Source organism: Emydura macquarii, unplaced genomic scaffold (assembly GCF_026122565.2).
Source record: "Emydura macquarii macquarii isolate MOO-44397 ecotype Brisbane River unplaced genomic scaffold, CSIRO-AGI_Emac_v2 contig_2676, whole genome shotgun sequence".
NCBI classification, from domain to species: domain Eukaryota; kingdom Metazoa; phylum Chordata; order Testudines; family Chelidae; genus Emydura; species Emydura macquarii.
Genome location: NW_027132813.1, coordinates 20,380,431 through 20,404,978, shown reverse-complemented (window position 1 = coordinate 20,404,978; position 24,548 = coordinate 20,380,431). Strand labels below are relative to the sequence as shown.

Sequence of the window (24,548 nt, the reverse complement as noted above, 5' to 3'; positions counted from 1 at the left end):
CTAATAGATTTGGGGTTTGATTCTGCTCCCAGTGAACTAAGCGGCAAATTTTCCGTTGAGTTCAACAAAAGCAAAAGGTTCTAAATTGAACTAGCATTGGTTCCCCAGAGTTCTTCATAGAATGGGCCACATCATAAAATGGAAATTATCTGATGTACCATCTACTCTCCCATTCGAGATTCCATAACCCATCTCTGCACCCACGTATAATCACATAACTGCCCTGTAGCAACTACAAGGACTTACATTTAAAAGTAATATTGGGAAATTATTTAAGTATTTTAGCTTATTTTAATGCCATTTAATTATGATGATATTATTAGTGGAAATGAAGAGAGCCAGAACATTTGACCAGCAAAGGAGCCACATAGTTCATGGACCAACTACAGTTTAGAAACCTCTGATCTAGTCTAGCTGTGCAGCATTAAAACGGGGTAGGAAACTAACTTGTGACTACAAGAGAATATAATACTTTGTTTCATTTGAAACAAGTCAAGTTGGAATTTATAAGCAATATACACTCATGTAATATGCTTTTGGCTGTAAAACCAAGGGAATCAACAACAAAAGGAAGGAAGAAAAAAATAATCTGAGAATTAGTGTGCCCCCATATGTGTAGTTAGTTAATGCCACTGAGTCATCAGTTTTGGGCAAAGTTTCACAATTGAGAAGTATGCTGGGGTGTTTGGTGTTTCACTGCTCATGTTGCTATAGATTTATAAAAATAAGTTTATCATCAGATAAGAAATGTTCAGTATTGCAAAGAAATAAAAGCATATAAGGATTTCAGTGGGACTCAAAGTTTCAACAGTTTTAAGAAAATAAGAATCAATCTTCAATTATTTTCAAATAAGTAATAGTTTTCAAATATTTTCAAATAGTAAGTTTGACATGAAGGATGGTATGATTTATAGTTTATATGTATAATCATGGCCCAGTTATCAGAAAAATACTAATTGTATTTTTTAGATTTTTTTATTTTGTAATGTAGCACACAAGTGTGTCATTTAGATATATTGGGCCTAACCCTGTTCCCAATTAAATCAATGGGACTTGTGCAACATAAGCAAAAGGGAACAAGGAGATGGTGGAGAGTCAGGGGAAGAAAGGATATAAAGTCATTAGAACATATTCCCCTCAAGAATCTGGAAGTGAGCCTATTATTCCCTAGTCTAAGCATTTCTTTACTGTCTAGCAAAGAGCTAGAGCCCTGCATGGATACAAAATTTGTATCCACATCCAGTCCGCAAACATGGCCCACAGATATAAAATGGGTATCTGTGGATTTGCAGGGCTCTTGATATAAAATTTGGATCTGCATCCATCTGTGATCTGCAAACATGGTTCATGAATATCCGCAGATTTGCAGGGCTCTACAAATAGCTGTGAAAACTACTGGCAAAGTGTGTGTCTCTATCACACTCTAGTGGCAGGTCCACGTAGAACATCACAGCCTTTTACTCCTTCCAGTTACTCCATTAACTCAAGGGGTAGAGGACTGTGCTATGAATCTCAAAATGGAAATTGCAGATAGTCAAAATCACATGGGAAATAGGTTGTAATTTTTTAACAATCAAAGTAATTAATCATTGTAAGAATTTACTAAGGGTTGTGGTGGAGTCTCCATCACTGATAAATTTTAAATCAAGATTGGGATGTTTCTCCTAAAACAGCGGTTCTCAACCTTTTTTTCCCCAAGTACCACTCGGGTCAGGTACAGTCAGGTCAAGTACCGCTTAACCTGACTGTACCTGGCCAGAGTGGAACTTGGTAAATAAGCGGGGGGGACACTTTCGGCGGCGGCGGGGTTGTGTGGAGGGATCAATGCCCTCCGCCGAAACCCTGCCGCTGTTTGACCGTTTTCAGCGGCAGGGTGGGTGGGACTTTCGCTTAAATCCTTTAGCTTAAATAGTTGTTGGTTCTTTATACCAAATTTTGGAAAGATGATTCTTCGTGTCTTCTTGAGTTAGGGGAGGGAGTTGCTTGAGCACTGCCTTAATCAATTTTCCATTAATATAAATATTCTATACTTATAAGGCTACTTAAATTAGTAGTTAGTTTAGCAAGGTCATTAGATACCACATAAAGCATTTTACCATATACATAGCAATGCCATTAGAAAATTTTTATCAGGAGCTTTGTATTTAGCTAATATGTTTGTGAGCATGCATTTCACCAAAGGTGTTCACCATTTTAATATTTAAGAAATAAACAAAGGTGTAAAACATTTCCCACAGTGCTTGGGTTTTTTTAGAGGCTTTTCTGAATGACATTTTTAGGGTAATTATCAAAATGTATTTCAACTAGAATATGTCTAGAATTCTTTGTGGCTTTATGCTAAAGTTTTTCTTGGGAGAGTGAAAAAGCCACTTTACCTCTGTATTCATTGCTCTAGTAACCCAACCCTGCATTGCTTTTCACATTCACTTTTCCCAAAACATGAATGTTTTATGTGATTGATTGTCTTGAGATAAGGATTACATTTGTACCAAACTGGTATCTTATACCAAAGGAGATGTCCTGGTCTGGATAAGACGCTCTTTTAGACTGTCTACACTGCAATAAAACGTCTGTGGCTGGCCTGGGTCAGCTGATTTGGGCTCATGGGGCTATAAAATTACAGTGCAGATGATCAAGTGGGATCCTGCGAGAGGGGAGGGTCCCAGGTCTGGGACAGGATCCCAGCTGGAACCTGAATGTCTACACTGCAGTTTTATAGCCCTGCAGCCCGAGCAGCTGACATGGGCCAGCTGCAGGTGTTTTATTGAAGTGCAGACATACTCTTAGGTGTTTGTCTCTTTACCCATGGTCCTTAGAATTGCAGTCTGTCTGTTACAGCAATTAAATGTTTCTTAAATGTTTTGTATAAAGCATACATTTCAATAACTGATATATCTTTAAAACATAGAACAAAAGAAAATAGTATAAAAGTTAAAGTAAGGTAATGTTTAAAATGCAGCTTTTCTGAGTTTGTATAACACTCATGGTTTTATGGCTAAGGTGCGGTAATCTTCTGGGGACATTTGCTTGTTCTTGAAAGACAGAAAGCAGGGTTTTGTGATTTCTTTAACTAGCCTGAACTTTTTATAACATAACTAACTAAAACATACCATCGATATTTTTGTATTTTCAAGTACCCTGACAATAATAAATTTGTAGCTGTACCTTAATATTCAGTAAAGATGCAGATAAACTTGTAATAACCTAACATCAAAACAAAAAACAGTTCATAGTTTTAGTAATATAATTTTTGCATCAATATTGAGGTCTCTCCCTCACAGTCTCTTTAAATTCTTCAGTTTTTTATAGATTTAGTGGCTTTCTAGAGTTTCTTGTATAAATTTTTTTGTCATTCTTGTGCTCAGTGCAAATTTCAGCATACTTTTATAGTAGTTGGCTGTAGAGACACAATTTTCTCAGTTTGACTAAATTTAATGTCTTCCAGTTTCATCCAATCAACCATGGGAGTGATGGCGGTTTTTATACAAATGCTTTTGAACTGTTGGTGATACTTTATTTCTCAATAAGCTTCAAGTAGTGTGTTAAATATTAGTATGTTGCTTCAGGATAATTTCAGCTTTCATCTTTTTCAATTTATTTTCATTTTCTGAAAATTGGTGAAAACCTTTTTGTCTAACTTTTTCTGGATTTCTGGATGGCATCTTCAGCAATTTGAACACAATTCTGTGATTTGTTTTTTCTTCATGTGTAGAACAATAGCATTTAACAGGAACACATTTCCTTGTGTAGATGCTTATAGCCATTATTGAGTAACTTCTCATGTTCAATCAACCATCTAATGTCAATGTTGATTCCTTTAGTTCTTTCCATAATTTTCTGTTTCTTCACTTGTGAGTTTAAATATGTCTGGAGGAGTGTATTTAAGAAGTATTTCCATCTCTCTTTAAATGTCTTATTTGCATTTCACTCAAGGTGATTATGTTGACATAAATGGTTACGACTATCTTACGGAGTTCAGGTTCATGCCTTTATGCTATAAAAACAGCCAAATCTTTCATTATTCTTTGTCTTTTTCTTGCATGTCAAGGACAAAAATACTGTTCCTAAATGAAGCTGATGTTGAAAAGCTGCTGGAAAACCTGGAACAGGGACTTAAATGATCATTCTAGCTATATTTTGATAAGCGATGACCTTGAAAAAAAATCTTACTTCCAGGATCATCAAACTCATCAATATTCTATCTTTCCATTCAGTAGGTAAAGTTTCAGTCAATGGCACATTTGATCTTGATGAATCAGAAGAAATAGATTTTCTGTACTCTAAGATGAGCATGGCCCCTTTCTAACTTCCTACTGAACAATTCTTGACAGTTATTACATTTTACTGTGAAATAATTATCTGACTTTATTGCTTTGGTCTATTTGATACCTGGTATCTTACCATTTCTTTCGTCTTCATTCATGTTTAGTCAGGTAAATTTGTATGTTGATTTGAAGTAATCATTAACACTAATTGTTTTAGAATATTGATCAGCAGCTTTCATGTATACTACACTTAAAATGAAAAATGACCACTTAATATATTACCCTGTGAAGACTGAAGATTGAAAAATATGAGTTTGATACCATTTTACAGAGGAGCGATATCACCTCTAAATTAAGATTTTTTTAAAAAAAATTTGTGAGGTATTCACTCTCTTTGAGTTGCAAAAAATACATTCGATCTTCCCCAAATAGAGTCTGTGAGTAACGATTGAATTTTCAGAGGTATTTTAAACTAAAGCTGTTACGTTGAGTTAAAATTAATTAAATGGGATCTTTAAACATTTTTTAGTATTTAACCTTTTTCATTACCCTTTTGCAAACAAATGGTGGTTTTATTATCGTTCAAATTTTGTATACAGTTAACAGTTATTGCCAGCATTCCTTGAATGTACATTGAACAAAAATAGGTTGTAATTAAGGCTTATACACTTACCTCTGAGATTTGGCAGCAGTCGACCGGAGTTACGCAAGCTACGCAAAAAACTTGCGTAACTCCTGTCGACTTCTCTTCTTCACTGCACTGCGCTGACGGGAACCGCATTCCCATTGACGCAGTGCTACACCACTGGAGAAGGTGGTCTTAATATGTCTATTTCTGAATCGACTGAGCGGGTCTTCAGTGACTGATCAGTCGATCCAGAGAAATTGATCTGATGGTGGTGAATTTGCCGCTGTCAGTGAAGGCGTAGCCTAAGCTAAGTTCTAACCGTTGTATTTTCCTATATTTTCCATCACATTCACAAGTTTCCACTGCTCAAAATGGCCACCATTTTCCATAATTTACAGTGGGAGTGAAGCTACATAATGGAGTTGAAACTACTCATGGCCTCAGTAAACATGGCCACTACTTGATTTGTGGAAGAGGTGCCCCCAAAAGGAGAAGTGGCACTTAACCAGTGGGTTGGCTATTTGCTAGACAGCAATCTAATGCTAGGAATCAAGATTCTTGGATTCTGTTTCCACCTGGGAGGGGATAATGGTCTTCTGGTTAAAGTAGCAGGGGGAAGTGGAATAAGGAATCCTGGGTTCTCTTTCCAGTTATGTGAGAGGTGCATAGTTTTGCAGTTAGAACCATGGTTACTGATAGCATAGCCAAGCACATAGATTTGGCAAATGCTTTTTGAGGGGCAGAGTCAATGAGGTTGGGTATATTAGAGACAGGAGGTGAGAGGTGCAGCACAGGATCCACAGGACAGAAGGAAGAGGCACTAAGGTGGCTTTAAACCTGGGAGCGGATCACATCTAAGTTATAATAGCCTGTCTTTGGCTGCAGTGGTGCTGAAACATGTAGCACTTCTGATGTACGCCTCCCACACGCAGCCTTCTCCCTGGCATGTCCCTTATCCAAGGACTTTGAAGTGGGTCTTTGGAAGATGGTCTGCAGTAGTCTTCTTCAGTCCTTGCATCAGGATGAATATCTTCTGGATGGAACTGGGTCTTTTTAGAGGCTCTTTAGACTGCTTCACAGACCTCTTACCCGACATAAAGATGCAAGAACTCAGGTGAGACTCTCACCCTGGCGTCTATCCTAGCTCTGCTAGAAATGACCTTGTGCAACCTGTTGTTTTATATGTGAAAGGCATGGATAATATTTTATCACCTCCAAAGGTGTCGTTCAGTAATGAGATCTTTGATGTGCACATACCTATAAGTATGGATAAGATTTTGTCAAAGTAAAATTAGGCAAAATTCATGGAACAGGCATGGTAAAAACGAACAATCATGATCTGGTCATGGCAATAAGAATGTGTAATTAACAATAAAGTATTACAGTGTAACATTTACATGAAACAAACAACGTTAATTCAATAGTTTTCACTTCCTTGACAAAGTAAACGATTTTGAAATTATATATGCATATTGTACAATCATTTTTCAAACAAAAATAACGAAAAACGTATAGAACAAAAATAACTGATTCTTTTTAGTAAAGACCTTTTTGAAAACTCTTGTAATTTTGGTATAACAAGTTACATATAGACAGATTGTTATTTTTTATGTTGTCCCCAAGCACATTTTTATAAGATGAGAAGGAGCATTCTGCATCCACATTGTTGACTGGTACTGCTAAGCATCTCAGGGCAACTACTGACAGAACTGGGAATCTGGCCATTATGCTTTTCCAGAACTGGAAAATATCCTGGTTCCTCAATTCTTGAACTGCACCAGAGTAACTCCGATATTCTCTCTGTGCTGGAATGTTTTCAAACAGTGGTATATTTTCAAATACTATGGTCTCACAAATATCAAGTTGTTTTGCTTGATTTGGCTCAAATACATGGCATGCATTGAAGAAAATGGCAGCAGGTTGGCGAAAGCAAGGGGTTGTATGACTTTTTTTTTTTTTTTTGAGCTTTCCAAGAGTGCTGTTTTTGCTGTCAAGTGTTGGCAAGTTTCAAGCTCTGTGCCCACAACCCAAGATCATGCATATAATTTTTGTGACTTGATGAGCAAGAATTATTGGCTCTTCATAAGCTTTAAGTGTGTTCATGTTTCGGGGTGCAAACTCTTTTAGAGCCTGGAGTTCTTGAATAATTGCTGCAGATTGGGAAAGATCCATAATCCCTTGGACACTTGAACTACTGCTACGACTATTCCCCTCAGTAAAAAATGAAACTTAATCCTCAGTGTGTTCAGTGTGATAAAGAGCTTCATTGTTCCATCTGGTTATTACTAAGGTTGATGAGATGGAAGGTCTTTTCCCTTTTTTCGTTAGAAAATGCGGAACCAGGCTTTTCTGGCAGGGCAGGCAGTGAAAGCATGTTTCACAGCCACAATTAATTAATTTTACTTCAAAAGTATCTTCCTCCACAAATCACCCACAAGGTTAAAGAAATGTGCCGTTCGTGTAAGGTGTACAGCATTTAAAAACAGTTTCAAACCTCAATCCCAAGCTTTTCCCATGTATGTGGCATTATTGGTCACAAACGCAATGGTGAAATCAAATGGAATTGTGAATTTTTCGACAGTTTCCTGTATTGCGTTGATGACTGTTTTAAAATTGACTGCTTCCAAAACTTCACAATGTAACAAAAAACCATCCAGCTTGTGTTCACATGTATCTGAAGTGCCTGCATTTTCACTGCTTGTTGGGATGGGGACGGCAAGAATGTTAAGTACATACATACCTGTCTTCAGCATAGATAGTTTCATCTATCATAATGCTAATTCCTTCACAGGACTGCAACTTTTCTGTGATGCTGGCTGAATTAGGGGGACCATTTATGATATTATTTAACAGCAGTATTTCAAAATTACAGTAATTCATATGAGAGAGACTATGTCATCAGGTACTGCTGGAAAGGTTATAATTTGCTAAGTATGATAATACTGTTTATGTGCATGTGTCATATTTGTATTGGAAGTTATGAATATGTTTGATGTATCTATATTTCAACTTGTGCTGTGTTTCTGGTGACACCTCAAACAGGATGGCTGCAGCAATAACCTGCTTAATTGCCTTTTAAGGAAACTCTCAGTTACAATAGGCCTGGGGAGAGAAGCTGGGGCTACACCTGATGAGTCACCAAGACTTACTCATGTGACCCTAGCCTCCATTTTATTTGTGGAAATTTCCTCAAGCAGCATGACAAAGGCTAAGGGAGAGGAACATAAAAGGCAGCTGCACCACATCCATTTTGTTTTCAGTCTTCAGTCAGTCTCCAGTCTTCACCTACCTCTGGATCAACTCATCTACAACTGAAGCTGTAAAACAAAGGACTGAGACCCATCCTGGTTCTGGTACTATACAAGCCTGCAAACTCCACAATGCTACTAAAAACCTGATATATATGGACTTTCCAATCATTTGTATGTATGTGATGGCCTTGATCATTTAACACTTCTCTTATAGTTGGTTTCTTTCCCTTTTATAATAAATCTTTAGTTTTAGTTACTAAACAATTGGCTGACTGTGTCGTATTTTAGGTACGATCCAAACTTACATTGATCTGGTAATGTGACTGATCCTCTGGGGTGAGGAGAATCTTTTTGGTAAAGAGCATAGAGTTTTAAATAACTGATCTCTTTACTGGATCTAGTAGTTGATTGGGAGCCCGAGACTGAAATGCAGTAAAGGGGGCTGTGTATATTTTTTGTTTTAGCTTCTTGATAACCAGTGTGGGGAATCAGAAGCATTCTTTGTGGCTGGTTGGGAAGTCTGATTTCAGTGTCACCCACCAGTGTTGGGAGAATCTGCTCTCCTTTTGCAGCCTGTCCTGACCTTGGCATTTTCAGGTGGTCTACCCTAGGCATGGACGGGTCACATTTTCCTTTAATTTTTCAGTGACAGTCAAACACTTTGGGTAGGTAAAACTTTCTAAGTTGTTCTGCACTTGGTATAACACTTACTTTGCTCTCTAAAAACCATCTCAGTTTTGGATTGTTAAGGTCATGCAGGGGTATATTTGCAGCAGAAAAGGCTTCTGTTAATTTGAACACTTCATTTCTCCTGTAAAGCTGCCCCATAGTCTTGGTATTGAAGACCTGTGTAACTCTTTTCTGCTTTTCAAAATTTATATCTTTGTCCATTTTTAATGCCTCTTGTTTGCACTCATGAGTTGCACTTTCAAGATGCTTATCACAGCTAGCCTTTTTCATAAAATGAACAGGTAGTTGCACGACGTACAAAACATCTTTCCTCCACTTCCATGGAAAGTGTTAGGGCACTGCTCTGCTTGCTGCTTAGCACTTAATATTGCCAATTTGGTCATTTTTTTGTTCTTCATCTTACTTCAAATAAATTGCTGTAACCCCTTCTTTAGGCGATTCATGACTTCTGTGAAATTCCAGGTTGCTCAGGGACCTGGTTAGACTCCCTGGGCCAAGCAGAAACTAAGAAGTAGGCCCTCAGAGAAGGTGCCTGTGACCTCTGGTGGCAGAGCCACTGTTAGGTGGGAAAGCCTTGAGACTGATTGACTCTCAGGCTTGATAGTGAATCAGGAGGTGGAGGGGGCACTCCCTCCCTGAGCCCAGACTCCAGGGGCCTGACAGCCTCAGCCCCACCTCCTGAGGCAGCTAACAATTCTTGCCTGTGGGGTGGTTGGTTGACATCTCCTGCAACTGCAGCCTTGCAGCTTCTGTCCCCTGTGTCTGCCCTGGCTGACAGCAGCAGGACTCCAGTTGCCCGTGATGGCTAAGAGCTGCAGGGTCCCTGCCACCTGCAGCAGATGAGAGCTGGGGGGCCCTCACCGCTGGCTCAGAGCTGTGGGTTCCCATGGCAGCTGAGAGCTGCTGCATCCTACATATGCCTTCTGAGAGCTCTGGAACCCTCACTGCCTGCAGCCGTTGAGAGCTCTCGGGCTCCCACAACCCTCAGAAGCCGACAGCTTTGGCCCCACTGTCCTGGACGGAAGCTGAAGACGATAATGTCACGGAAGTCTCTGGAAGTCATGGAATCCGTGTCTTCCTTGACCTCTGACAAAATCTTACCCTTATTGAATATAATAGATGAGATTTGAGTTCATGGTCTTCTGACTCCCAGTTCAGTGTACCTTTCACAAGGCTGAATAATATTTTGATGGAGGGATTTTCCTACCCTTTCATCTTCCAGAAAACTGGGAATCTACTTCACCTTCAATCTAGTACACTTAAGTGCTAGTTTGCCTTTGAAAGTGAGGCTGCCCTTAGTCAAAATAGCCACTTCTTGGGTCTTTTGTTTCTAGTGGGACTGAAGCCACAAACTGCCCTGAGGGAAAAGGGCCATTCTCTGTGGTCTACAGTTGGGAAATTGTGAGAAGAAGGTGCATGGTGTAAACTTTGGCTCAAGTGGGGAGCAGTGGCTAGCATTCATGGGGGAGAGGAATTAGTAGCGCCAGTTCTGAGATCTCTCTAGCCTTGTTAAAACTTTGCACCTTTGGCTATGGGTATGTCTGCACAGCCTACGGAAGTGAGCTTCCCAGACCGATCGACAGACTCTGGCTACCCGAGTCATTACGTAGCTAGAGAACTTTATTGTGAACCTTGTTAGGTCTGTTGGTCCAGGCTATGTAGACATACATGAGGAACACTTGTCTGCCCAGTTGAGCAGATCCAGCACTTGACAAGATCTCCTACCCTGCTCTCAGGAATGCAGGATCTATTGTATTAGAGTTGGGAGGGTAGAGAAGGGCCTTTCCCTCCCCCACACCTTTCTTTACATAGTTAGTCCTCTCCTCTTTGTGCCCTGCTGTCTCTCCCTTCTCCCATCTCAAACATCGCTACTCCCTCGGTAGCCTCATGCTATTAGGGAAGATGGGGGCATCCTTATCATTCTTTGGCCCTGCCCTTCCCCAAAAAACAAACAAAAACTTCTCTCCTACACTTGCTGTATTAAAAATCTGGGAAATTCCATAAACAGAAACTTGTTTAAAAGGTTAGTGGTCCCTCCAAGCTAAGCTCTAAGCAGTCAAGAAAATTCCAAGTCATGGGATATCTCTTTACCATACCCTAATGTCTGCACAGCTTCTGTCTACTAATAGGAACAGACTCTACATTTTCATAAGGAACCTTTTTTGTCTCCAACATATAAGAAAATACATTATGTACAACACATTCATTTCCCTTATAAGGTAACCTTAATTACAGTCTCATGCACTCCCCCCTCAATAAACACGTAATACACCATACACACTTAACTTGTGCACTTCTGTCAACTCTAAATATTTACTCAGGGTGTAATTAAAGATTTGCTTTATGCTGTGAGGGAGATTAATGTATTGTTTGTAGTGTATTTCCTTATCTTTTGGAGGCAGAAAGAAGTTCATTATGAATATACAATCTGTTGTCAGTGGAAACATGTTTAGTGGGCATTTAAGATATGGTTAAGAAGTGCCCCATAACTTAGTATTACCCTGAGTTTGGATGATGTCACACTTAAATAAAAACACTATTTGAAATGGTTATGGAATATATATATAAAATCAAATAATCATAAGCAGAAGGTAAATCATGTTATCATATACCCAGCCCACCTTTTAACATTTTGTGGATTCTGGCAAGCCAAGCTCCCCAAAAATTCATAATCTTTACCCACTCCCCTCTCTTTAACACTTAATGACTATATATTTCACCCATAGCCAAGCCTTTCTCTCTAATCATCAGTGACTAAATCCATTCTTTTTCTCTAGGCTTCTAGACAATTCTTAACTTTCCATAGTAGGCATAGCACATTTTGATATTCTCATCACTTCTCTTTGAACATTTTAGAATGGTTAAAGTTTTCATTCACAGGCTGAAATTATGGCCCAATTTTTCACGTAGCAAGGACATTTCAGATATGTATTATGCCCATGTAAATACTTTAAAATAACACAAGTTTTAAAAAAAATCCAACCCACCAAATTGAAAAACTTGGATAAATGGAAAAAATGGATAAAACCCTGAGGTGGGGAGGATGATACCAATAGCCTCTGGATTTTTTTCTGGGGGAATAAAACCTGTTTTGTACAATTTATAAAGCAGACATTGCAACAGAATGTCAAGAAGATTTTCTGAAACTGTGCTATTCTGAAACTTCATTTGCTGACCAAATGGCTTTCTCAACTTTGCAGAACTAGAGGACTTGGCTTATAATTAGGAAGAAGTTTAGGGTGACTTCAACTCACTGATTTCAGTGTGTAAATTCCATATGAAAAGATTGGGGATAATTTAATCTTCAGTCTAATGCATTGAATCCAATGCATGAATAATTGCATCTTTATTAGAATGGTAATATCAGAAGAACTATTTATTGAGTTTTCATATTTCCTATTTACATATATCAGCTGAAAAGAGGAACTTGTTTTATTCTCTTGTAATGTCCTCCTTAAGTGACACTCAGTTTTCCACCTTTATCTTTTTTGTATTTTGTAGAGCTCATTAAATATTACAATATCTATTTACTATTTTCTAATAAGTTATTTTTCCCAAATAGGTGGAGAACGAACCTGTGGTGTACATGAGCTAATCTGCATTAGAAAAGGTAAACATTTAAAAAAAAAAATGGTTATTTAATTTAATTTTAAGGCTAATTGTTGTGAACAATGAAGTATATAAAATATTTTAAACTGGATTTTTGTGCTATCCTTTAAAATTGCTGTAAAATTACTTTAATTTAGTTTGTATGCAGTGTTGTTGTAGCTATGTCAGTTCCAGGATATTAGAGAGACAAGGTGAGTGAGGTAATATCTTTTATTGGATCAACTTCTGTTGGTGAGACAAGCTTTTGAGCTTATACAGAACTCTTCTTCAGGTCTGGGAAATTTAATTAGAGTGTCACTGCTAAATACAAGATAGAACAGATTGTTTAGCGTAAGTAACTAATACATATTTCAAGGGACCGTACAAGGTGAAGTGACCCGTTAACATTCCTCCAGTCATCAGGAGGAGTGGAGGGGAAGCAGATGGGGCCAGTTGTTAGTGGGTTATAGATTCTTGTAATAAGCCATAAATCCAATGTCTCTATTCAGTCCATGATTTTTAGTGTCTAGCAAAGTTATACATTTTAATTCCCAGCCTCATCTTTTGAAAGTGGTGTGGAGGTTTCCTTTGAGGATGGGGATTGATAGGTCAGATATAAAATGATAGCTTCGTGAACAGGTTATGAGCTGTTTTTTTCATTTTCTTGTTTGAGTTCGTTCGAGAGCGTGGTGATTGTTTGGTTTCACCCATATAGTTGTTGTTGGGACATGCAGTGCACTGGGTAAAGTACACCACATGTTGTATAGGACCCATGGATTTTGAAAGGTGTGCGTGAAGACGCTGCGGCACAGCAACTTAAGTACGTTGACAGGAGATGTGCAAGTTACATTATGTAGCTTGTGTGTCTCCCGTTGACAGCAGTGTAGATGAGGCCTGTGTTGTGTGAAGAAGTACTTCGTTTTGTTTGTTTTAAAATGCTGCCTTTTAGTTTCATTGGGTGACAGATGTAGAGCTTGGATAGCTTTCTGACTAGTCCTGGAGAGTCACCACAAGGCATAGCTATTCTCCATCATCCTATGGAACTCTGTTGCATGGCATCTTTCTCTGTGTCACTACTGAGGGGGTTTTAGTGGCACAGATTAGATATGTAAAAGGTTAGCCATTTAAATGGTAATCAGCTGTTTAAACGTTTTAAACAGCTGATTACTGTTTAAACTGGGGGGAGGCGAGCGGCAGCTGGGCTGGCTCCCCACCAGCAAGAGCAGCTGGGCAGCTCTTGCTGGCGGGGGAGCAGTAATTGCGGCTGGGCTCGGCTCCTCGCATGTGTGGGGAGACGTGGAGCCTGGCGTGGGGGACGAGCCTCAGCTGGGCTCTGCGCCTCTTGCTGGCGGGGAAGCAGAGAGTCCAGGGTGGGGGAAGAGAGGGCCTGAGCCACAGTTGGGCTCGGCTCCCCACAAGGGGGCGGATACATGGAGCCGACTGCCGTGGAGGGTGTAGCCGCAGCTGGGCTGGCTCCCCACCAGCAAGAGCAGCTGGACAGCTCTTGCTGGCAAGGAAGTGTGGCGCAAAGTGTGTATGTGAGGTGGGGTGAGCCTCAGCTGGGCTCAGCTTGGCTCAGGTCCCCGTGAGTGAGAGCTGCCCAGCTACCGCAGCAGGGGGAGGGGGAGCCACAGCTAGGCAGCTGTCACTTGGCAGTGAGGAGCTGAACCCAGCACGGCACCCCCCCAGCATTTAACCGTTTAAACATTCTAAAAATAGAACGTTTAAACAGATTTTTAATTAAACTGATTTTTACATCCCTAGCACAGACATGCTGGTGGGGAAGCAAGAATATGGCCAGTTATCCCTCCACTATATGAATTCACTGAATAAAATTGGACAAGGGGACATGGACTGGAAGTTCTTATATGGCATGGTGATAAGTACCTTAGATGGACAGACATAATGTTGTTGCTGTCCTATGGTTACATTAATAGTCACTAATGGTGTTCTGCAACATATGTATATGTCAGAAATCTGTCACCCCAGTACCCTGTAGAAAGCACCCCTGCCAAGCCTGGGGTTTAGTGCAGAGGTCAGATTTACCCTTTATCATTATACTTTTTGGAATGCAAATATTTGTAGATGTATATAATTTTATTTGTGTGTGTATGTACATACATACGCACACGCATCTTTTCTTTCTGTGAATGCAGTTGATATTTTTGAAGGTATGCGGGGGCAGAAGAGGAATTATAGACTGACATTAAAGGGCAGCCTGTTATGTTGCTTTGCTTTACATCCAGCACATAAGAAATAAAGCAGATATGCTAAAAATAAAAGAAGGTATACAGTAAAATACTGTTCTTCTGTGTTTCTTGAAGAGCCTGATCCAGTATAATTTAATTTGCTAGTAGTCATTCCATTAACTTTAATGGAAATTGGATCAGGGCCATAAAGAACAACAACTTAAAAACCTTTATGTATATCTGTGTGAAAATGTTTTATCTACTATGAGAAGTTATATCTAAGATTATTATAATTAACTGATTAAACCCCTCTCCCCATTTTAGTTTGTTTGCTTTCTGCATTTTTCAATATTTTGAGAATAGTCCATTTAATAATTTTCCATGGGTTATCAGTCAGTTTCCCCTTTTGTTTGCATGAGTCTTTTATGCATCAACAGGTGAGAGAAAAAAGTTTTTTAAAAATAATGAAACCTGATTGTGAAACCACAAAAATTGGTATATGGATTCAGGTTAAGATATAGTAATTTGAACCTCTTAATTAATTAACTTATTGTTTAAAAATCAACTTGATTTCAAGTTGTTGTGTACTTTAATAGATGATAAAATTGTGTGGATGAAATCAAACTTATTCTGAGAAATTTAAATGATTTATTTAGAAAACTATTTTAGCAAGATTTCAGAATCTTGATATGACAAACTTTTGCTTAATAGAAGATGTGAATAATTAAAATACAGTCGAACCCCGTTTATCCGAGCCTCCATTATCTGGCTCTCCATATTAATCAAACCGGGCTATGGGGCTCGGGCTGTCAGCCCTGCTGCCTCCGAGGAGCTGACAGTTGGAGCTCCACCCATGCTCTTGATTATCCAAATGTTTGGTTATCCAAGCTGGCCCCAGTTCCAATTAGATCGAGTAACTGAGTTCCACTGTACTTTTTCCTGTTTCAGGGTAATTTACACTGTAAATTGAAATAAAAGTGGTTTATTACTATAAAATGATGATTTCTTTAAAAATATTTAAAAGTTATTTTTATTTGTAAAGGTGTGTGGAAATGCCAGAGGTAATGTCAGTTCCTTTTATTGAAGAAGTATGTGTGCCGTTAGTTACCAAGGTTCACAATTTAGAGATGATTTTAGACCCCCCAACTGCTGTTTGACGATCATATAATAGAAGTAATCCATTCAGCTTTTTACCATATGTGTCTGCAACCATAAGAGGTTGCAACTTCTCCTTTTGGATGCAGACTTGGCTACTGATATCTATGCTTTTGTTACCGTCTTATTATGCAAATGCAATGCTCTTTTCAATGGGATACACCTCAAAACCATCCAGAGACTGAAGCTAGTGGAGAATGCTGTGGCTTGCTTATTGGTGGGGTATCTTGGAGGGAGCATATGACATCAGTGCCCTGGGATCTATATTGGCTGTCTCTTGATTTCTGGGTGGAGTTTGGGGTGTTGTTCATGACCTGTAAAGCCAAATGTGCCTTGGGACTGGTCTATTTCATGGATTCACTCCCTGAGTCATACTACCAAGCTGTAGTAGCAGGGGTTCCCAAACTGGGCTTCCCTCATTATAAATGAGAGGGGGCAGCTGACAGTGTGTTTTCTTTGAGGGCTCCAGACTTTGGAACGTGGCCCAAAATAGCTTAGATACTGTACAAGTGCTGGTCTACACTTATCTCGCAATTTGGCGGCAGTCGACGGGAGTTACGCAAACTATGCAGAGTAGTTTGTGTAACTCACGTTGGTTGCTCTCCTTCCCTTCTGCACGCTGTCTACGCTGCGCTTCTAGAGAGGGTGGATTTACTCAGTCAACTTCCTGTTTGATTGAGTGGATCTATACTGACCGCTCAATCGATCCAGAAAGATCGATCTGGCAGCGGCGAATTTGCCGCTGTCAGTTTAGACATGGCCCAAGACATCTGTTTGATAGAGTGTTCTCATTGTAATCACTTCAGTCAGACGTGTTGGAGAACTGGGAGTCCTCATGGCTGATCCACCCTACACGACCTTCTTCCAAGATAGTTATCCTAAAACCACATCCCAAATTTCTACCTAAGATTGCCTCCTCATTTCACCTCAACCAACCCCATCCATTTACCAACATTCTACCTGAAACCACACAAAAACAGACATGAATCAATACTTCATACCTTAGATGTCCGTAGTGCACTGGCATTCTATATAGACAGAACAAAATCATTCTGCAAATCTGCAGAACTATTCATATCAATTGATGAATGCTCAAAAGGAGATGCTGTATCCAAACAGGTACTCTCCAAATGGATTTCCGACTGCGTCAAGTTGTGCTATCATCAACACAATCTACAACCTCCTGAAAGGGTTAGTACACATTCCACCAGGACAGTAACAACCTCAATAGCATTCCTCAACCATTCCCATTGAGGATATCTGCAAAGCTGCAACCTGTGTCTCAGCCCATACATTTACACAACACTATGCACTAGAACAGCACTCAAGTTCTGATGCACTATTCGGACTCACCATGTTATCATCTGCCACAGCTTCAACTCGGAAGCCCCCTCTGTCCATTTGCGCGCACTGCTTTGAAGGCATTTAAAGTGGAGCACCCACAGGGACATCACTCGAAGAAGAAGAGAGGGTTACTCACCTTGTGTAGTAACTGAGGTTCTTCAAGACGTGTGCCCTGTGGCAGCTCCACTAACCTCCCTCCTCCCCTCAGCTTTGGAGTTTTCGCAACTGATGGCTTTGCAGTAGAGAAGGAACGGGAGGTTGGTTGCACAGTGCCAGATAACCGCCTGAAGTGGCGTGAGATGGGGACCGCTCATGTGTGCCTCATCTGAGGGCACTGGTACTACAAATCTCCGATTACAAGTGCAGGGGTGCACAATCATCTAAAGTGGAGTACCCACTGGGGGGGACATCTCGAAGAACCTCAGTTACTGCACAAGATGAGTAACCCTCTCTTCCAAGTGATACTGGGACTTTGTTCTATAGTGTAACTAATGAATGTAGGGTGCCTAGTATTTTGGATAGCTGGCTTTTTGTCTTTTAAAATCTAAATATATAAGTATATGTGTGTATTCATGTTTAAAAATAAAAACAAAAAGTTTTTGCTGAGCAACCATTGGAGCAGTTGCCTAAACCAAACAAGGACTCAGTGACAATCTAGCAGAAATACTTCATCAAGCTGTTAGAAAAGCCCTATTTTCATTTTGAATAGATATCAAATTTGCTTGACTGGTTTTGTGTGCTGAATCTGTTTGACTAACAGCTGTCTTTGCCAAAGCAATACACTTGTCTTGTTTATGGAGTGGCCTGCAAGCCAGACATGTCCGTTTGCAAACAGATTTATGATCCTTAGCACTGAACTAGTATAAATTGAGTTAATTATTGAGTTGCTTTGAGGGCAATTACCTAACTGAAGGAAAAGGAACAATGAAAATAAAAAGTGAAAATAAAGACATAAGAAAACAAACACACAATTCATTCAGTATTTTGGGGCTATTTATTATCCAAAATTTTGGCCCAATCCTGCAAAATGTTGAGCACCATGCTCAGCACCATGTATCATTGATTGAGCTGAACATATCCTTCATCCGTAAGGACTGCTACAGGTATCCTAACACTTGCTTTCTACGTAGAAGACTAGGGCATGAGTCCTTTTCAAGTTAGCTATTTATTTGCTTAAACAGTTGGTCAATTTCCTATCCCTGAGAAAAAAATATTTCATCTCTATGACCTGCCTATTTTTCACTAACCAGTAAAGAAGCAAGCCCACGGTTGTTTACAAACTTAGAAATCCCATGTGGCAGTGCAGTGTGCTGCTGCTATGTTACCAGGTCAACTACAGTTTTTCTTTTTCTTTTTCTTTTCTTTATTTTTATTTTTAAAGTAGTACCCACCGATACTCTTTTGGAAAATGCTTTCTATACAATATCTTCTGCATTTTTCTACCCTGAGTTTTCTGTATTTTGTGATTAAAAACAAGAAATTGGTTTCTTAATTTGCTCTGGCTACTTCTTCCCTAACTGAAATTATAGTTCTTTGTCTGTTAATGTTTATTTGTTACTGGGCTGATTGTGATGCCATAAAGAAATATAGGATTATTATTGCATGTGAGAAATAAAAGCATCAGGAGGAGATGAATGCATACAACAAAGTTCTGGTGGTTCTTCGAGTGATTGCTCATGTCCATTCCAGTATAGGTGTGTGCACGCCACCGTGCACGGTTTCCGGAACTTTTTCCCCTTAGCAGACCCCATTGGGCCGGCTCTGGTGCCCCCTGGAGTCCTGCACTCATGCCACGATATATGAGGCACTGTTGGCCCTACGCCCCCTCAGTTCCTTCTTTCCGCCCGTGTGATGGTTGCTGGAACTAGCCTTGCTCTCTGCAAGTGCCATTCCCCTTGTTTGCACTGTTTGTTATCCAAAGTACTTTAGTTAGTTTTAAGTAGTTGTTAAGTAGTGTTAAGTGTAGCTAGATAGGAAGTCCCTGAGGGACTTAGAGCAGCCGGGCCATACCCCAGTCACCTGGGTTTAAGCCGTGTGCCTCCTGCAGGAAGGCTTTCCAACACAGCGACCCCCATGATCCGTGCCTTTAGTTCCTGGGGGAAGAGCACAGGAAGGATAAATGTAAGATCTGCAGGGCTTTTAAACCGTGGACCCAGAAGGACTGAGAGATCCGGTTAAAAGCCCTGCTCGTGGAGTCAGTGCTCCGCCCGGCGTCTGAGCCGTCCCGCTCCATGGCACCAAGCATCACCTCGGTGCAGAGTGCACCACCAGCACCGGGATCGACTCTGCACCGAGCAACGTCCCCGGTGCTGAAGAAGAAGAGGCAGAGCGCGGACACTCCCTTGCGCCGTTGGTATGGGCAGGGTCAAGTGCGGAGACGCACCAGCCACAGCCCATCAAATCTTCTCTGGTTCCTGCATCTCTGAGCAGGGAGCCTCTCCCGACTCCTAGAAGTGGGAGAGTGCCCCTGCCGATGCCATCAACACCGGAGGCATTTCAGGCAGCAAGAGCCTTTTCCACAGCACCTTCCTCCTCTTGCCCCCCCCCCCTCCCCCCGCGCTGATGTCCTGGGGCAAGCCCGCGTTGGGTCCCCCTGAAAGGTGGTGGAGATCCTTGGTATGGGGAGGCAGATCTCCTGCCAGACAGCCACTGGGGGTAGAGCGAGGATGCTCCCCCAGCAGTCGCTCCACGTCGATGTTGTAGAGCTGGCCTGCTTCAACTCGGGATGTGGAGTCTCCCTCTCGGCGCTGACGTTGGTCCCCAGCACCAGAGGCAGCGCAGGCCAAGAGGCGGCACTGTTTTGAGGTCTGCCAGGTGACGCTCCGACAGCTCCGGCTCTGCATCTATGGCACCAAGTTCACCCGCACTCAGGCGGCGCAGAACCTGGTTACCCTTGGAGGATTCGGCACCGAGGTGCCGCACAGCACCGAGGCGGCGCGGAACCCGGTCGCCACGCGAAGACCCCGCATTGCACAGTCCCCGATGCGGAACCCAGTCACCGGAGTCAGACTCGGCACCGAGGAGTTCGGAGTGGCACCGGTCTCGGTCACCAAAGGGTAAGTGGCACTGTAAGTCCTCAGTGCTGAGACGGTGCTCTGGTACCTCGAGCTTCTCAGAGTGCACCTATATTTGCCAGCATCGTTCGCGGTGATGGAGGCGGTCCTCGTCATCCTCTAGCTTGGAGGCATCGAGAGACTGGTCCCCAGCACCGGGTGGTACCCGGGACTGAGGCCATGCACGGCACCGCCAGTCTAGTGGCTCGGGGTCCTACAGGGGGACAATCGTTGGGACAGCCAACGCCCCCACAAGGCACCACAACCGGCGGCGCAGTCAGCCCCAGCGTGGCCCCAGGGTCAATGGCCGCAGCAATGGCCTTATTGGGCCCCATGGGGCATCCAGATGAGACAGGGGCCACAATCCATCCTGTCAGCAGGGCTTCGGTCATGCCTCCAGCTCGGGAGAAAGCCCATACACACCACTCCTCGAACGAGGAGTTGGACCCCATGGAGGGACCCTCTACGGGTGCATCCCTTCGTCAGGTGAGGGAACACCCGCAGGTGGCGCCTCGGCAGTCCTCTTCCTCCTCACTAGACAAGGCACTCTCCCAGGACCACATGGCACTATTGGAGGATTTCAGGGCGCACCAGGAGCTCCTCAAAAGGGTGGCCTCTAACTTGAGGCTGGAGCTGAAGGAGTTAGAGGAGTCCGATGATACTCTCTTCAATGTGCTGGCGATGGCTGCCCCAGCGAGGGTGGCCTTACCTGTCCACGACAGGGTCCTCAAAATTGTAAAGGCCCTGTGGCAAGCCCTGTGGCAAACCCCTTCCTCGGTCACCCCTACGTCAAAGGTGGCCGAGAAAAAGTATTATGTTCCGGCCGAAGGGTTACTCACCCAGCCCCGGGAACTCTGGTGGTAGATGCCAACCAGAGGGACAGGCAAGGTCAGCCAGGTTCCACTCCCAGGGACAAAGACAGCAAGAAGCTGGATTTGTTTGGGAGAAACAATTATTCAATGGCAGCCCTGCAGTTCAGGATTGCCAATCATCTGGCCCTCCTGGGTAGATATAATTTTAATTTGTGGGACTCCCTCAGGCGGTTTGCTGAGGCCCTGCCCCAGGACCAGGCCGCAGACCTTACCACCATCCTGGATGAGGAAATCACAGTGGCTAGGGCAGCGCTCCAGACAGCCAGTGACGCTGCTGACTTGGCAGGTAGGACTATAGCCTCTGCTATTGCCATGAGAAGGTGCTCATGGCTGCAATCCTCAGGCCTGTCCCAGGAGGTGTAGCAATCAATTCAGGACCTCCCCTTCGATGAGTTGGCCCTATTCTCCAATCAGACCGATGCAAAGCTGCACGGTCTGAAGGACTCCAGAGCCACGCTTCGCTCCCTGGACCTGTACACGCCCCAGGCTTCCAGGCGGCAGGCATGGCCCCAGGTACAGCAGCAGCCAAGGCCCCCATCTAGGCCGTTTCAACCCTATAGAAATAGGAACAGGAATAAGGGGTTCAGAAGTAGGAATCAACCCCCCAGCTTGTCCTCAGCCCCCCAACAGGGGTCTCCCAGGGGGTTGGACAACAATTAAATAGTTTAGCCCTGCCCTTTGGCCTACCCGCTGGTGGTGGACTCCCTGAGCAATGATGAAAGGTGTTCCGTTCAAGGAACTGGTCCAGTCGGCCACCCTAAATTCTGGTGCTTCTGCTGTAGGATAGGGAGCCTGCATCAGCACCAACCCAGGCAATAAGGGGCTCTGGTCACAGGAGGAAAAACTCATGCACAGCAACGTGAAGGAGCTGAGGCCCATTTGCCTAGCATATGAGGTGTCCCTCCGATTCTCGACAGCCAGAGTGGGTTAGGTGCTGACGGACAACACCGCAGCCATGGTTTACATAGACGGGTAGTGGGGAGAGCGCCCCACAGCCCTCTGCAAGGACGCCTGGGAGTGAGGAAAGATGAGGCAAGTAGCCTCAGCAAGTCGTTCCTACCCCGCCATGACTGACTGTTGCACTTGGATGTGGTGGCGATGTTCTTCCAGAAGGGAGACCGCTGCTCTCCCACCCCATGTTGGTCAGGTTCCTCATGGTGGTGGAGAGGCTTTACCCGCAGGTCTGTGACCCAGGACCTCCCTGGGGTCTTAACCAGGTTCTCTCGAGATGCACAGGGCCCCCCTTTGAACCCATGGCTTCAAGCCCCCTGCTTGTGCCTTCAGGAAAGGTAGCCTTCCTGGTGGCCATTACCTCAGCTAGGAGGGTCTCCGAGCTTAGGGCCTTGATCTTGGAGCCCCCTTATACAGTATTCTATAAGGATAAGGTGCAATTGAGGCTGCATCCAGCCTTCCTGCCCAATTTCATTGTAACCGAAATAAATTTCTCTCCGAGTTTTTCCCAAACCGCACATTTCAGAGAGGGAGAGGAGATGGCATCTCCTTGTGGGTTACATCATGCATCAACTTCTGCGACCAGCAGGCGAGGGTGTCCCTTCCAGGAACCATCACAACACACAACCAGAGCTCAAGCGCCATCACCCAGCAGGCGACAGAGGACGTGGGATTTGTTAGAGCGGTGCTGACAGCAGCTCACTGGTAACTCCTACCCACCTCCAAGGTATTGCTTGTTAGTCACCTATAATGGAATGGACATGAGCAAGCACTCAAAGAAGAAAACGAGGTTACTTACCAGTAACTGATGTTCTTCGAGATGTGTTGCTCATGTCCATTCCACAACCCACCCCCCGTCCCTGCTGCCGGAGTTGGCAGAAAGAAGGGACTGAGGGTGCGTAGGGCCAGCAGCATCTCATATACTGCGGCATGCGTGCGGGAATCCAGGGGGCACCAGAGCCGGCCCTAGAGGGTCTGCTAAGGGGAAAAAGTTCCGGGAACCGTGCACAGTGGCGTGCACTCACTTATAATGGAATGGACATGAGCAACACATCTCGAAGAACAGCAGTTACTGGTAAGTAACCTTGTTTTTCCATGCAAATCTCCACATTACTTCTTATTTGTTTGTTTTTAAAGAGGGCAGAACCCCTCTGCCTTCTGCCATTAAAAAAACATGACATAGACATGACATACAAAAACTATTTCTAATATCCAGCAACCCTTTCAAACTGGTTTAGGGCCTCATTCTGCAAGGGACTGAATGCCCCAGGGTATGTCTACACTGCATTTGAGAGATGCACAGGAAGAAAAACACGGACTAACTCAGCTCGAGGTAACACACTAAAATTAGCAGCACTGGCCGCTGAAGCTTGGACCCAGGAGGTTGGGTGGGCTTGGATGCAGGTGAGTCTGTCTACTCGTGCTGGGATTCACATCTCCCCTCTGCAGTGTAGACATATCCTGGGGCATTCAGTCCCTTGCAGAATGAGAGGCCCTAAACCAGTTTGAAAAGGTTCGTGGATATTATTAGTGTCCAGGCAGAGGATCAGCAATCAGAGGCAGGGATTTCATTAGACTGATAGACCAAATGTATTAATAAAGTCTGCCTGAATTGACATTTTCAAAAATCAAGGAGAAACACTCCTCTACAAAAGTGTGACAGAAAGTTCCAAAACCTTTCAGCAAAGCACTTCTAACAGTTATACACATGTTTACAGAAGTTATTTGAGCCAATGACAAAAAAATATTTAAATCTAATGCTTGATAAAAAATTTCTTCAGATTATCTAGGGATACTACTTAGTTGTTCCTCTGTGTTTTTGTGATATGTTACATCCTGTGACAAACTAACAATTGGACATTGTCTGGCTATGCTGGAAGCAGGACAGGAGACACTGGATGTTGTTTAATTACCTGCTTTAAATCCTTTACCAGTCCATTTTTTTTTTTTGAGCCCTGTATCCCTTCACTATGGAGTAACTACACTGAACAGCCATCACAAAGAGATACCAGCAGCTAGCTTGGCTGTCTCCCCACCACCCCCATACCTAGCTGGCCATCTCCTAAAGGCCCCTTTAATATTGGCCAAAAACATGTCAGCTTCCAAGTCTGACAGGTGGATCCCATCCCCTCTGAATAAATCTGGTACCTCATATGCTATGTCTGGATCTGAAATTACTGACCCTCACCCCTGATACCCATGAATTTGACCACCTCCCTGTTCACGTGTCTCCTAGTCTTGTCGACCCATGGGGGCCTTCACAGCTGCCAACCGCACCCTGCATTGCAGCATGTCCGACCACATAATTTTTACTCCTGGGAAAAGTTACAGGATCTGCCCCAAGTCCCTCTTAGCTCTGTTTGTTAAATCTACCCCTTTACACATTCCCAAATCATTTTCCCCAAGGTGAGCTACAGTTGTATCTGATGCCTGTTCATGGGCTTCCACAGCATACAGAAGGGGCATCAACTCGTCCCATTTAAAAAAAAAAAAAAAAAAAAAAAAAGAACCCTGTAGCACTTTAAAAACTAACAAATTTCTGCAGGCATAAGCTTTCGTGGG

At 42.8% G+C, this 24,548-nt stretch overlaps 1 protein-coding gene across 3 annotated transcripts in view; it reads left to right on the top strand.

The window, feature by feature from the left end:
* SYT14 (synaptotagmin 14) overlaps positions 1-24,548 on the top strand; it is a 236,223-nt gene that overhangs the window by 74,014 nt on the left and 137,661 nt on the right. For all 3 annotated transcript variants that reach the window (XM_067565415.1, XM_067565416.1, XM_067565418.1), the window contains one exon: positions 12,397-12,444. In XM_067565415.1, the coding sequence (XP_067421516.1) occupies positions 12,397-12,444 (48 nt within the window). The remainder of the gene's footprint in view (positions 1-12,396; positions 12,445-24,548) is intronic.